This window comes from Eptatretus burgeri, chromosome 2 (genome assembly GCF_056783735.1).
Source record: "Eptatretus burgeri isolate ZD-2024b chromosome 2, Ebu_testis_v1, whole genome shotgun sequence".
NCBI lineage: Eukaryota > Metazoa > Chordata > Myxini > Myxiniformes > Myxinidae > Eptatretus > Eptatretus burgeri.
Window position 1 is genome coordinate 143,248,260 of NC_140962.1, and position 15,066 is coordinate 143,263,325.

General features: G+C 42.7%; 2 protein-coding genes across 11 annotated transcripts in view; one reads left to right on the forward strand and one right to left on the reverse strand.

Annotated features, from left to right (window-relative positions):
• The window catches only part of LOC147033389 (uncharacterized), a 125,611-nt gene that overhangs the window by 98,375 nt on the left and 12,170 nt on the right, over positions 1 to 15,066 (forward strand). The gene's annotated exons all lie outside the window — the stretch shown is intronic.
• The window catches only part of LOC147033390 (E3 ubiquitin/ISG15 ligase TRIM25-like), a 98,549-nt gene that overhangs the window by 37,514 nt on the left and 45,969 nt on the right, over positions 1 to 15,066 (reverse strand). For all 8 annotated transcript variants that reach the window (XR_015051084.1, XR_015051090.1, XR_015051085.1 and 5 more), the window contains exons 4-5: positions 6,994 to 7,227; positions 3,401 to 3,423 (exon numbers count right to left, since the gene is read on the reverse strand). Coding sequence is in view for 4 of the 8 variants with exons in the window: in XM_085854150.1 (XP_085710276.1) it covers positions 3,401 to 3,423; positions 6,994 to 7,227 (257 nt within the window). In the remaining 4 variants the exon portion in view is untranslated. The remainder of the gene's footprint in view (positions 1 to 3,400; positions 3,424 to 6,993; positions 7,228 to 15,066) is intronic.

Sequence of the window (15,066 nt, forward strand, 5' to 3'; positions counted from 1 at the left end):
ATAAAGCCTAAACTCTGAAGGTTCATCTCTCGCTCTCATTTCACACCTGTATGACACTTTTCGTCTGGTACCAAAGTTCAACAATTTTCGTCCCTCGTTGTACGGTCAGTCTTGGCATTTTTCTGGCGCTTGCTTGGTATCAAAATAAACCTCAGGGTCTCTGCAACAAGAAATGAAGCATTAGTGACAAAATTACTGCATTTTTAGGATCAAACGAAGCATTTTAAAAGTTGTCTTTTTTTTGGGACACCCTATATGTATACATAAGTGTATACGAAAAAATATGTATATGTATGTATACAGACATATGAATGCCACATTTCCCTTTTCGGGCCAGCTGTTATTTACAGCACCGTAATTGTGTACGAATTTGTTTTTTGTTTCCTTGTTGGCGGAGTGAATGTAACATGTGACTGGGCCTCCAGACTGGGGAAGGAGAAGGGTTTCTGTTGTTGTTCAGAGCCTAAGAGGTATGCCTTGGTGTGGCGTTCACAGGTATGCCTTGGTGTGGCGCTGTGCATGGGGGGGAGCTGACATCAAAAGAAAAGTGGTACGTGGGCAATGTAAACAACATTAGAAACTGCCTTGGTGTGGCGAGTGACGTTATACATTGGGGAGACAGACATTAGGAAAGCAAAATAGACATTTGGAAAGTTTAGAGATGCGAGTTTGGTGTTTCCCACTCATCATTTGAATACGACATTCGAGAAGGAGAATAAAATATGAATGCATTTACAGAAAAAATGGTGCATTAATCCATTCTTTATGATGTCAATTTCCCTAACAGCTTACCCTAACCCGAACAAACCCTAACCCGAACAGCCCGATAAAAAAAATATATCTAACAGCTTGGCCGCCCTAATTAAAATCTAATCGAGATAACATTGGTGCTTTGCCGAAGGCGCGCTCCCCGCTCAGGTAACCACGTGACCTCCAGTTAAACGGCATAATGAGACGGCGGACACTGGAACTCATGGTTGACTGGGTGGCGTTCGTGGTTCTACATCCGTTCCCTCTCGTACCACAACGTTAATTACGACACAGGTCGGATGCAGCCGAGTGACACTGCCAAGAACGTACCGGCTAAAAGGAATAGATCGTTGGGAATAAAGTCCTGGAAAACCTAGGATTCGGACCATGCTGGATCAATGAAGGAAAAGACAAAAACGAGCAGGGAACATTTCTCATCATAATTTATAGATAGAATAAAAAGGATATAGAGCTAACAGCTCCAGCCCCTGTGCTTGGTTACCTAAAAAAACATTACTCAAGAATATGGGTGAGTAATGTTTGCATGATATATATATATATATATATATATATATATATATATATATATATATATATATATATATATATATATATATATATATATATATATATAGGAAGTCGTCGACTTACGACTGATCGACTTTACGACCACGCCCGAGACCGCGATATGTACTGTATGTCTGGACACGACTGCTCCGCATCTGAAGCTACTATGTGGAGATATATATATATATATATATATATATATATATATATATATATATATATATATATATATATATATATATATATATACAGTATATGTATACATATTGTTATGGATTTCAGAATCCGGTCTGATGAATGCATCCACACATCCAGGTCCTCAGACAGTTATTTCATTAAATGCATGTTCAGATTAGCCCCATCCCCATGTCTAATGGGATCTTAAATGTGATGCATTGAGAAGGGTAAAGAATAGATCCCCTCTCTTATGGGAAGCTTTTTTCTTGACGACAGACACGTTTACAACACACATTTCTTTCGTGAGCTCTGATGCGTGCCCTTATTTTTCCTCAGCAACATTCTTTCGCGAGCTCTGACGCCCACCCTTATTTTTCCTCAGCATTTCTTTCACGAGCGCCGAAGTCCGCCATTTTTGAGAGCGCACAAGTCGTCATGGTAACCGTGCACAAGTGGGGCGGGGTGAGCTTGGAGCGGACTGCGCCCGCCAAGATGGCCCGCAGATATAAAACGAATTGGAGGTCCGTTCTGAGAGAGAGAGAAGTGAGAGGAAAAGGGCGAGAGAAGTGAGAGGAAAAGGGCAAGAGAAGTGAGAGGAAAAGAGTGAGAGGACAAGAAAGTGAGAGAAGTAAGAGGAGGGAGAAGAGAATGAGAAAGAAAGCCAGAGAGGAAAAGGAGGAGGAAGCGTACAGGCCCGGAAGTGAGCAAGTGAGCGTGTGGTGCGCGTGTGGGTGTGAGTAGCGCCGACGAGGAGTGAGGCACGGGTCGGTCACCGACATGTGAGGCGCGGGTCAGTCACCTACAGACCATGTGGGTCACTGGACGTCACCAGTTTTGTGAAGTGTGAGGAACTGCCCGTGTCGCAGCACCAGGGTCTAAACCCATGACAGACGATCTCGGTGCCCTCTCAGACGTCAAACTGGCGTTCAAGGCTGTTCGCGAGAGGGTACACGGCAAGGCTGGATGCTGGCGACGGACGTGACATGCACGCACACATTTCAGGCCGTTTTCACTGCACGGACAACTACTATCTGGTGAGCGAGATGATTCTTCTCCCACCCCCCCCCCCCCCCGAAAGATCTGTTGGTACCCTTGTCTGTGTTCCGCTGTAAGTCAACCCCTGATAAGCATCTGCCCTTTGTCTCTTTCCTGGCATTTTGATTGATTTTGCTTTGAAATTTATTCATTTATTTACCTCAGAAAAGTTCTTTTCATTTATTTATTTTATTGTTAATAATTTTTTTATTGACTTCAAACCTGTCTCTGTTTGTCCTTTCTTTCCATTGGTCGAGCATTGTCCGAACCTCAATAGACTGGGAGGTAATTACCACAGATTTAACCAAAAATAGTCGGCACCACCAGCGGTTAAAACGCTCGGCCGCCCTAATTAAAATCTAATCGAGATAACATTGGTGCTTTGCCGAAGGCGCGCTCCCCGCTCTGTTAACCACGTGACCTCCAGTTATACGGCATAATGAGACGGCGGACACTGGAACTCATGGTTGACTGGGTGGCGTTCGTGATTCTAAAACAACCCACCGTACCACAACGTTAATTGTGAGTGGTGGCCCCAAGTCCGGCTATACTGAGGACAACCGGGGATTAATCCCCCTGAGTGACAAGCTGGTGTCTCGGTACCCGGGGCCGCAACAATATACATATATTACATATATATATATATATATATATATATATATATATATATATATATATATATATATATATATATGATTGTAGGCAATTAATGTAGGATGAGAGATCCTCATGGGAAACAGGTGGAATGTTTTTTTGGGGATTTTCTTTGTTATGGAGGTGAAGAACAATTAAAATAATTTATGTTTCAACATGAAAGCAGCAGGAACATCTGTACGTGCTAAGAACCCCAAGGACAACTATGCAGATTTACCTGTGCAGTACCTTCTTACAGTCCTGAAAAAGTAGAAAATAAGCAAAGAATTAGCGTCTGTTCAGTGTCCATCACATGCACAAACTGCAACCTGATGTGTGATGTGCATACTGCAGGATGGATTCCATTTTCAAGCATAGCTTCCTGAGACACAGTGAGGTATGAGAATAACCTGATAACACATGGAAGTAGGAATGAGATGAGAATGAAACAAGAAAATTATGCAATTGAAGTTTGAGAGACTTGTTACGAGCTTGGGCAGTTTGATATGATGCAAGCAAGCCAATTGATATCTTGATTGTTGTGTCCCGCATGTAGGCAGAAGATAAACCTTGGCAAGAAAGCGTTAACTGGAAGAAAATATTCTGAAACTAGAGAGTCCGTGGAACACCTTACCCCACACAGTGTTCAGGTTCAATTAAATATATAATTCAATTAAAGTAAAATGATTTTAAAGGTAGTTAAAAAAAAAATCTGGAAGTTTAGTGCCGTTGAAACAGTCTTGTACACCACCTTCGTTAATATGTCCAACTGCAAAACTAATGTTTTTTGGAAGCGGAAGGAAAGCAATTTGTGTTCTATCGTGTTCAAGTATTTAATTACGTTGAAATAAAATAAAGATTGTAAAGGTCATAGAAAAAAAAAATTAATTCTGGAAGTTTACCACCATTGACACAGTGTCTATTACACCACCGTATCTAACATGTTGCATTCGTTCTTCGTGCCTGCTGTTTGTGTCCTTTACGACATCTTTAAAAACAGGAAGTTTCCTGTTTGGAATTATTTTCAATTTCGTTTTATTGTTAGACAAGCAGACAGGGAAAATTTTTTATTTTATCTCACTCCTCTCTCCGCATGTGTGATGGGAACGAAATAAGAGCCAAAGTACTGATAAGCTGCAGGCTTGTTTTCTGATTCATGTTCCGATTCGTGTTCAAAATATAACATTCAAATTAAATAAAGTTGTTCCTCGATCATGAACTGATGTTTGTAGACGGATGGACTGACAGACACACGACTGCTTAACCCCGCTTTTTGCTTCATGTGCGTGGAGTAACAAAATAGAACAAGTGCAAGAAGCTGACAAAAGTGTGGAAAGGGAGGACTCCGGGTACCCATGCATGGAACAGGGAACAAGAAAGGTCCATGGGATACAATGCTAGGGGAATCTGTCTGCAGGTTTCAGCTGAGAAAGTTTTCAAAAATATGATCCCTTCAGAGTATATACTGTTTCCAAAATAACAGCACACTGAACAAAATACTTTTTGTACACCACTCCTTCCCAATTCCACATCCAGGCGATGTATCACGTCATTGCTGGGCGACAAAGGGAGTACTCAATTTTTACTCCGTTTGTTTGTTTGTTTTCTTGTTCGTCCGTGCGATATCTATGCCATTCTTTGAGCTAGGAAACTGAAATTTGGGGACAAAAGAAATTATGTGCTTTGGCAAAAAAGTATTTTTTATTTTATTTTTTTGATTAATTAATCAGTTGATTAATTACTTAATTATGATCGATTTTTAAATTCCTCATTTATTTTCTTTCTCATCTGGACAATATCTCAGGCACCTTTTGAGCTGGGAAGCTGATATTTGGACACAACAGTAAACAAGCGAGTTGGCTATAAAGGGTATTTTTGAATTCCTGATTAATCAATTAAAATCGATTAATTATTCATTTTTCCATGAATTACTTAATTTTCAAAAGGTGGTAGATTCGGATGAAACGGTGGTGGTTTAGGTATGCAATTAGCCAATTGATTAAGAAATTAAATATTGTACGATTAATATTTATTATAATTGTGCAATTAATCAATCAATTATTGCACACCTTTCCCTCCCAAATTTGTCTCTATGGGCTGCACGACGGCATCGCCGGGTGCCTCAGCAATGTAACATGCTGGAGGATTTGTTAGTTATTTATTTGGCATGGAGGCAGTGTACACTTGAATGTACATGTACTTGTGTTTCATGTGCTTGGTAATCTTGAAATTAAAAAAAGTATGCTTGTTTACTTGCAGGCATCATTAACTGGCTCAAGTGAGATACCCACCCCACATCTTTGTTGTATTTGAAAATAAACACTTTTCTCTGAAAGACCTATCTTCTTACACAAGAGGTGTTAAGTTTCTACTGCCCTGTTTCTTTTGAAACACCTTGCATAATATGACAGAGGATCTATAGAGACGACCACAATTATTTGAGAAAAAGGTAAGGGGTGCATCGATTGAGATATTCACTCACAGACAACTAAATCAGTCATTAAGAATTTAAGAGATCTTATAAAATCGTTTTGTCGATTTCAAACGAGGATTTATTTTGATCTGGAATGAGACCTTTGAAAACTCCTGACCAGTTATGGTGCGCGAAGAAGCTAGTCAAATAATCAACAGCATATGACAGTAGACCAAAGATTGGGTAAAAATTTCTGGTGAAATTACGAATTGGATTGAGATTGATTTGGATGATTGAAGTGGAATCCGAGGCTTCATATAATTTTCCTTCAATACAGAATGACGCATTCTGAACTCAAAGTATAGAGTATTTCAAAAAGATTGATACAACTTTGACTTGCTACCATTTCTTTGTTTTTTGACCTGTACCGTTTTCCTTTTCAGAGTTTGGTGGTGTTATCATGGTATTTGTTCCCTGGGATTTCTAGCTCAGTAGCTCAACTATGCCATTGACAGAGAAGCAGAAGACAAAAGTGATGGTTCTGTGGAATGGGACTAAATCATATGGAGACACCCGCCGGAGGTTCTGCTGGGAATACGACCTCAGAACACGTGATGGACCCACAAATTGTGCCATTCAACGTATTGTGAAATATTTTGAGCACAAGGGTACAGTGCACAACCAGAGCAAGGGCAACAGTAGAAGGCCAGCACCAGTAACCAAGAACCAGGCCAACATGAATGACAACAGCAAGACGGTGATGATCAATGTTGAGCGCTATCGGGCCGCCAATCTCGAGAAGTTCCATAATGATCTTGCCCAAAAGGTCACCCCAAACCAGCTCAGCATGACCTGGTTGATGCAGGATGGTGCACTCCCACATACAGCTGGTAACACCATCACTTTCCTGTGGCAGCTCTTCAGAAACTGCCTCATTGCCCTGGGTACCACTCATGACTGAGCGCCCCATCGCCCAGACTTGAACCCTCTGGACTACTGGTTCTGGGGGGTGGGGGGTGCCAAGGGCTCTGTTTACGGCAAGCACCCTGCCACACTGGATGATCTGAAGTAGGTGTCAGACGAACTTCAAGCAGTGCCACATGAGACCTTCAGGAAAGTTGGACAGAACTTTGGAGTCAGGATCAATGCCTGTCTGAAGCACAGACGAGCACACATCGAGAACGTCAATTACAAGGATTTTGCGTAAATGCCAATTTCAGATCTTGGGCTCTCACTAACTCGAGCAGTGACTGACTGCAACAATAATCAGTGATAGAAAATGCCATGTCATAAGGTTTCAATAAATGTTTGGTTCATATTCCTAAGGTTTCTGTTTCTTTGCAAATAAACATTTAAAGTTGCATCACTCTTTTTGAAATAAACATCTACAGTTGTACCATGTGTGCAATAAATCTCACCTGGAGAAAGACAACAGACTCCAGCTCCTGAAGTGCTGTTTTCATGGCAGATTCTGTACCACATAGAAAATTCGTATGCTGCTGAAGCTTCTGCTTCTTCTGCTCAAGGTGAGCAAGCTTCACTCTCCGCCTCTCATTGAGCCACCTCTTCATAATATTTACACTTTCATCCACGACTTGATGCATCCCTCTCCGCTTCCACTCCAAAGTTTTCTCGGACTCTTTGTCTGAGTGCTAAGAGGAATCATTCCAGTCAATCTTCATTTTAAAAAAAAACAATAATAATAATGATAATAATAATAATAATAATAATGATGATGATGATGATGATGGAATAACTTTCACAGTAAATGTGAAAAGTAACAGAAAGTATGAGTATGAGAGGAAATAGCTGGAGATAGTCAGGAAACTGACTCCCTAAATCTATATTTGTTTGTAAAGGACTCAATTTGTTTGCATCTAATGAACTAGATGCGTAGATACTTTTTTGTGAGAAAAAAAGAAAACAACGCATAAATACTGTAAAATTGCGGTGCTCATTGCAAATACAGCAATGCGTATTGAAAGTCTGTTATAAACCTCTAAAGGTGACATCTGTCTGAATCTTTCTTTCTCTTCTAATTCTGCTCACAAATTTGTTTCCGGTCTCACAAATTTCTACTTTGTTTCCGGTCGGTATTTGTCCCGTTGTAACTGTTTATTTTCTCGCCTACATGGTACTTGAGTTCCGAGTTCGGTTTTGTTTCAAAAATCGTGCTATTTTGGGAGTTTTCATCAACCTTGTCTTCCCGGGTTCCTTGAGGCCTACTCATCCTACCCCTCTCGGTGTACGATCGTGTTTATTTGTATTCTCTCCCGATTACCTTCAATTCCCATTTTCCCCACTTTCCCAACGTCCCCCACCCCTCTCAACTAAACACTCTGTTTCTTGTCTTAAATCCCCCCCCCAAAAACTACCTTTTTCATTGCATACTCACAAGTCCCGATCCTTCTTATTATTATTATTATTCCTCTTCTTCCTCGTCTTCTTCCTCCTCTGCCAGCACACCATCTTTATTCCACTTGAACTGACCCACTCTCGCCATTACCTTCACGATTTCTTCCGAAAACCATCCATTCCTAAATCTTACCTGTTCTTTAAAAATACATCAAAAATCAATAATCTTCCTTGTTTCCTTTCTATCTCTACACCTCCTGTAACCACGTGTCTCTCTACTCTTCCTGGTACTTTTCATCGACCCAGCAGCTTCACACTGCGTTTACAGTTCCAAATTCACCACACACTTCCATGATTTTACTTCAACCTTCCCTTTTCCGAATGTTATGCAATCCTTATTCAAAATAAATAAATTCACTTTTGACTATACACCTCCCATAGCCAAGTGCTTCTCCCGTAACCATGTGATCTGTTTCCACCCCCTGCGTTTACCGATCCAAATTCACCATTCTCCTCACGACATTTTCTACAACCCTTCCATTACCGAATCTGATGAAAAGCCTCTCATATAATAATAATAAGAAGAAGAAGAAGAAGAAGAACGATCTCTTATAATGCTTCATCTTCCTCTTTCACACGTGTGGTACTCTTTACTGCATCAGAATGCACTACTCTACTACTATTTCAACAGACTGCTCTCAATTCGACCTCTCCTTCATACCTTGCCTAAAAAATCCAACTGTTACAGCGTTTCTTCTCTCCATTCTCTGAATTTGCCTTTATTGCATCCATCAAGAAATGTGTTCAATCGCATCTCTGACCTAAAACTTTAAAAAAAACTCCACTTTGCTATGAATGTTCACTTTCCATCAACCATTCCTTTTTTTCAAACTTCAGTGCCAACTCACCCCTCTCACCCCTCCCTCTCAAAGCAACCAACCCACTCTTCTCCCTCTAAGCCTCCCTCTCACCTCTCTCAAAAACTCCCCCCTCACCTTTCTCCCTCAACTCTCCTCACTCACTCACCCTTCTCAAAGTTGCCCCCTCTCCCATCCACAAAGCTGCCTCCTTCCACTGCCCTCTCAGCTCCATCTCATCACTCCACCTCCTGAAATCCTCAACTGCCTTCTGCCTCCTCTCTTGCCCCCCTCTCCACCAGCACCACAGAGCCTTTTCTCCTCATCCGGCCCCTCCCCTAGGTATTCTGCAATCCCCCACACTCTTTCAACAACCCTCCTTACCTCCCCCCTCCTCCCTTGTCCTACCCTCCCCCTCTCCTCCCACCCTGCACCCAAAGCCTCCTCCCCTCCCTCTTCATTAACAGTGTAGACCTCAAATATCAGGGGCCTTCGCTCAAACCTTTCAGATATTTCCATACAGGTTGCCACTGACAAACCAGACATAACCTGCCGAACAGAAACTTTCCTCCCTCAAGGCATCTCTGACGCGCAAGTATCTCTCCCCGGTTACTCCCTCCTCCGGTATGACAGACCTGAGCCTTGTCCTGGTGGAGGAGTTGCTATCTTCATCAAAGACTCTATTCCTCACTCTCCATTCACTGCCCTCACTCCCACACACCCCCAGGAATAGCTCTGGCTATGGCTTCCCCTCCACTCCCACCTCATGTTTATATGTGTACTGTACCGTCCACCACACAGTGATGACTCCATTTACACCTCACTATCCAAAAACAGGGACCAACTTCTATCTTCTCATCCAAAGTCTCTCTTCCTCATATGTGGTGACTTCGATTGTCATCATGCCAGTTGGCAAGGTGTGGGTACCTCTCTCACCTGTCATGGCACCTCAGCAAAAGCTTTCTGCGACTCATTGGGACTGACTCAATCGGTCAACTTCCCGACCCGGATCTCAACCATTGGTACTCCATCTCTTCTGGATCTGATTTTGACAAATTTCCCTGAAAATATCTGCTGCTCTTCCTCTGCTCCAATCAGTTCTTCTGACCACGTCCTTGTCAAAGTTTACAAAACTTCGTCGTCCCCCATCCAAAAGTGGACATCTCTCTGGCTATTATCAGAGAACCACCTCACCGCCGTCGAGTCTGGCATTTCACTCAAGCCGACTGGCAGGGTCTCCAAGCAGCCAGCAAACTTATAGACTGGTCTCCTATCGCTACTTTCTCGAACATCAACTCATCCTGGGAATTCTTTCAAAGAAACTTGCTCTCCCTCATGCACAGATTTATCCCCTCTAGTCTTCAGTTGTCCTACCCTTCCTCCCGCACATGGTTCATTGAAGCTTATGGCGAGGCAGTTGTCCTGATACAACTTGCCGTTGCCTCATGGAAAGCAAACCCAACTGAGGGTAATCTCAGTTCCTTCCATAAAGCTCAGAACAAGTGTGTATCTACCCTCAGGAGAGCCAGAAAACAACATCTTTCGAAGCTCAAGTCTGAACTTTCAAACCTCTCTCCCTCCTCCAAATCCGGCGGCATCGAATCAAAATCTGTTTCTGGTTTATGTTCCCCCTCCATCCCCTCCCTTACCTCAAATGGCCGCACTGCTGATACGGCACGTGAAAAGGCTGAATGCCTAAACTCGGTGTTTGCATCGAAATCTTGTGTCCAAAACCCATCGCTTTCTCTACCCACCTTACCCAGTCACACCCAACTGTCCCTGGACTCTGTGTCATTTCTCCTGACAAGGTGGAGAGCTTGCTGTCAAACCTCGACTCAGATTCTGCAACCGGTCCAGACGGCATCAGCCCACGTGTCCTTAAAACCTGCTCCTCTACTCTTGCTCTACTCTCTGTTCCATTCACCCTCCCATTTGCTCAATGTCATCTGCCATCTGCTTGGAACCCTGCAAACATTACTGCCCTGCATAAAAAAGGTGCAAAAACAGTTCCTTGCAACTACAGACCAATCAGCTTTCTCCGAATCATCAGCAGGGTTATGGAATCCATCATCGCTTCAGACATGAAATCCTTCTTCTCCAATGGCTTGATTTCCGATCATCAATTTGGTTTCAGACCAGGTCACTCTACCCTGGATATGCTGATTCTGCTCTCCAAACAATGGATGGAGGTCCTCAATGCCAGACATGAAATCAGAGCCATATCCTGAGACATATCACGTGCTTTTGACACGGTCTGACACCCTAACCTGCTCACCAAACTCTCTTCCTATGGTATCCAAGGCCATCTCCACTCATGGCTCGCAGACTTCCTCTCCTGTCGCAGCCAACGTGTGGCCCGAAATGGAGTTCTTTCATCCCCTCTTCCTGTCCAGGCTGGAGTTCCTCAAGGTAGCGTTCTGGGCCCTGTTCTTTTTCTGGTTTTCATCAATAATCTCTCCGACTCTCTGCAAAATCCTCTTTATCTCTTTGCTGATGACTCCACCCTCTGCCGTACCATCTGTCATCCCTCAGACCGGCAAGCAGCAGCTTCTTCGCTCACTGCAGATCTGGGTAAAATCACAAACTGGTCCAACACATGGAACATGTCTTTCAATCTCACTATGTCTCTCCAAAAGGACCGTTTAGACCCCCCCCCCCCACCACCCCATCCACTTTCTCAACAATCCTCTGGAATAAGTCCTTTCTTTCAATCTTCTGGGTCTCATGATCTGCCATGATCTTTCCTGGGAAAGCTACATTTCAAACCTAGCCTCCAAAGCCAGTCGCCGACTGGGAATTCTCCGTCGTGCAAAGTCCTTCCTCGGCCCATCTGAGCTCCTGACCACTTACAAAGCTTTCGTCCGCAGCCTGATGGAGTACTGCTCTCCCCTCTGGGCTGGTGCTCCTGCCTTCCACCTTTCTCAGCTTCACGCTGTGGAAACCAAGACATTTCGGATCATTGGCATCTCCCGCGATGAGTCTGAGTCTTTAGGCCTCTCACTCTCTCTCCCGCAGGCAGGTCGGTGGTCTTTCTGTCTTTTCTTGTCTCCTCTCCAGTCTCCCCGCCCTGCTTTCTCTGCGATTTGTCCCCACCACATTTCCGCAGGGCGCTCAAGGTCCACCAACAATCCCCTTCTGGTAAAACTACCAAAATCACGAATCACAGCTCACCTTCACTCTTTCATTCCTCTTTTTTACTGCCTTTGGAATAAACTCCCTCACTCTGTTCAATCCCATTCTTCCCTCCAGACATTCAAAACAGCTGTTCACCACCACCTCTTATCGTCCCCCATCCAAATCCTTGATCTTTTCTACCCCCGATAATCCACCCAAGCCCACCTCCTTGAAATTCCCTTCTTTCCTTCCTGAAAGTTCCTGTAATGTCCATCTTGTACTCCCCATGTTCCCCACCCCATCCCTCTACCTTCCACAGATCTCCTAATGTCTCTGTTCCCCACTGTTTTGTCCTTCCCACCCCTCCCCTCGTCTCATGCCCCCCTTGCTGGGCGTTGTGTGTTAGCTCTCATACGAGCCTCGACAAGGTATACAAAAAAAAAAAAACTCTGGGATACAAGAACTTTATTTGAAACAATACTGGTCAATAAACGTAAATATTGGCTCCAACGTAATAATAATAATACTACTAATAATAATAACAACAATAATAATAATAATAAACATGTCGGCTTTGCATTAAAGGTGTGGTTGGCCGAAAACTTTAAGGTTCTTTTACAAATTGATGCCCAACCAGCAGAGGGGTGTTGTCCAAACTTCCTTTTATTAATTTTTCCTTTTTTTTTTTTAAGCATAAACATTATATGAAGCACTCCAGCACTGAGCTTTAGACAACAAAGCAATTGCAATATGTTTGAAGATGATTGACTTTTCTTCCTCTTCCCACCCCCAATCACCTTTATACATCGTCGAGAAACCCCAACATTCGCGGAATCGACATTTGTAGATCCCACGTATTCGTGGTTTATATAATGTCACCTGCTTCTGCTTTGCAGCCCCCCGTGTTTCAGCTCTACAGTTTTTGGTTTTTGGGGATGCATAAACAATCTCCCACCAGCCATGCATAAAACAGCTCAACACACGCATAAACCACCTCCAGGTATGCATAAACCATATCCCACCAGATACACACATAACACAGCTCCAAAACCATCTCGCACCAGCCATGCATAAAGCAGCTCCACACACGCATAAACCACCTCCAGGTATGCATAAACCATATCCCACCAGCCACACACATAACACAGCTCCAAAATCATCTCACACCAGCCGTGCATAAAGCAGCTCTACACACGCATAAACCACCTCCAGGTATGCATAAACCATATCCCACAAGCCACACACATAACACAGCTCCAAAACCATCTCGCACCAGCCATGCATAAAGCAGCTCCACACACGCATAAACCACCTCCAGGTATGCATAAACCATATCCCACAAGCCACACACATAACACAGCTCCAAAACCATCTCGCACCAGCCGTGCATAAAGCAGCTCTACACACGCATAAACCACCTCCAGCAGCACGCATCAAGCAGCTCTAACACCAACTTCCACCAGCCGCGTTGCATAAATCAGCTCTAAACATGCATAAACTACCTACAGCCACACATAAACCATCTCCCACCAGCCGCACAAAAAGCAGCTCTCCATGCAAATAAACCATTCAGCACCATCATTCTCCTCCATCTGCCCACACCCCCTTGCACGGCTACTTATGTGCAGCATGTCCTGGTCTCATTCTTTCTTCTCGTCCCACTGCTTTGACCTGCTGATTCCTAGCGCTCATGGACTATTTGCACCCATTGTTTATCTGTTTTTTATGTTGTTTTTTTTCTCCCACTGACTTTTTTCTGTCTTATTTTTTGTTTGGGGGGGGGGGGTGGATTATTATGGCAATGATTATATTATCTCAGTCTGTATACTTGGGTGGTCCAAAAAAGTCAAAAAAAATACAATGTTGCTCCACAAGCTTAAAATTATTCTAATATGATCCAATAACGCGCATACATTTTTTCAGCTTGATCGGAGGTGATTTAGAGGTCGCTCCATATGACGACTTTTAGTCTCATGACTTGAATAAATTAGGGTATGGTCAGGTACGATTACGGGTACTTCTGGATGTCCGAGGTGGAAATGGAGTGCATTTTCCAACTCTATGGGGTCGATTTACTCTAAGAAATGACTGCACCGACATTGAATTCACTACCATTTCGAAAATATGACCTAAAACAAGATTTATCATTACTGGAGTTGAGTAACTAATCCTACTCATTTCGATATTTTCTAATCTATAATTAATTTGTTGTCCGTCTAAACATTTCTTAGAGTAAATCGACCCCACTGAGTTAGAAAATGCAGTCTATTTTCACCGAGGAAGTTCAGAAGTGTACGGATTCGCATTTCACCCACTATACCCTAATTTAATATAATAATAACTAAATAAATAACTAACATATTTTTTGTGAATAATTGAATCTAAAACACTGGATGTTGAGCCGGCTAGAAATAAGTTCAGGCGGGAGTGGAGACAGCAATAGAGGCGGAGATGATAGTGGTATTTGGTAATTGAGACGAAATATTCTAATAGTTTGTAATTCCATTGATTGAAAAATTAGGGCATGGTGAGATGCGAATCCGTACACTTCTGAACTTCCTAGGTGAAAATGGACTGCATTTTCGAACTCAGTGGGGTCGATTTACTCTAAGAAATGTTTAGACGGACGACAAATTAATTATAGATTAGAAAATATCGAAATGAGTCGGATTAGTTACTCAACTCCAGTAATGACAAATCTTGTTTTAGGTCATATTTTCGAAATGATAGTGAATTCAACGTCTGTGCAGTCAGTTGTTAGAGTAAATCGACTCCATCGAGTTCGAAAATGCACTCCATTTCCACCTCGGACATCCAGAAGTACCCGTAATCGTACCTGACCATACCCTAATTTAACCAACTCATGAGACTAAAAGTCGTCATATGGAGCGACCTCTAAATCACCTCCGATCAACTTAAATTTTTTTATGCGCGTTACTGAATCATAGTGAAATAATTTAAGGCTTGTGGAGACCTCTGAATTTTTTTTAATTTTTTTGCTGTTTTTGGACCAGCCGACTGTACATGTGTAAATGGTGTGCAATGGCTTGTGGTGTATTGTGGTTGTATTTTTTGTTTCATGAATTTTTTTTTTAAAGTGTGTCTTTTTATTGTTATTTTCTCCATTAGTACAATAACCCAGAGACAATGTCTGTCGCTTCTTCC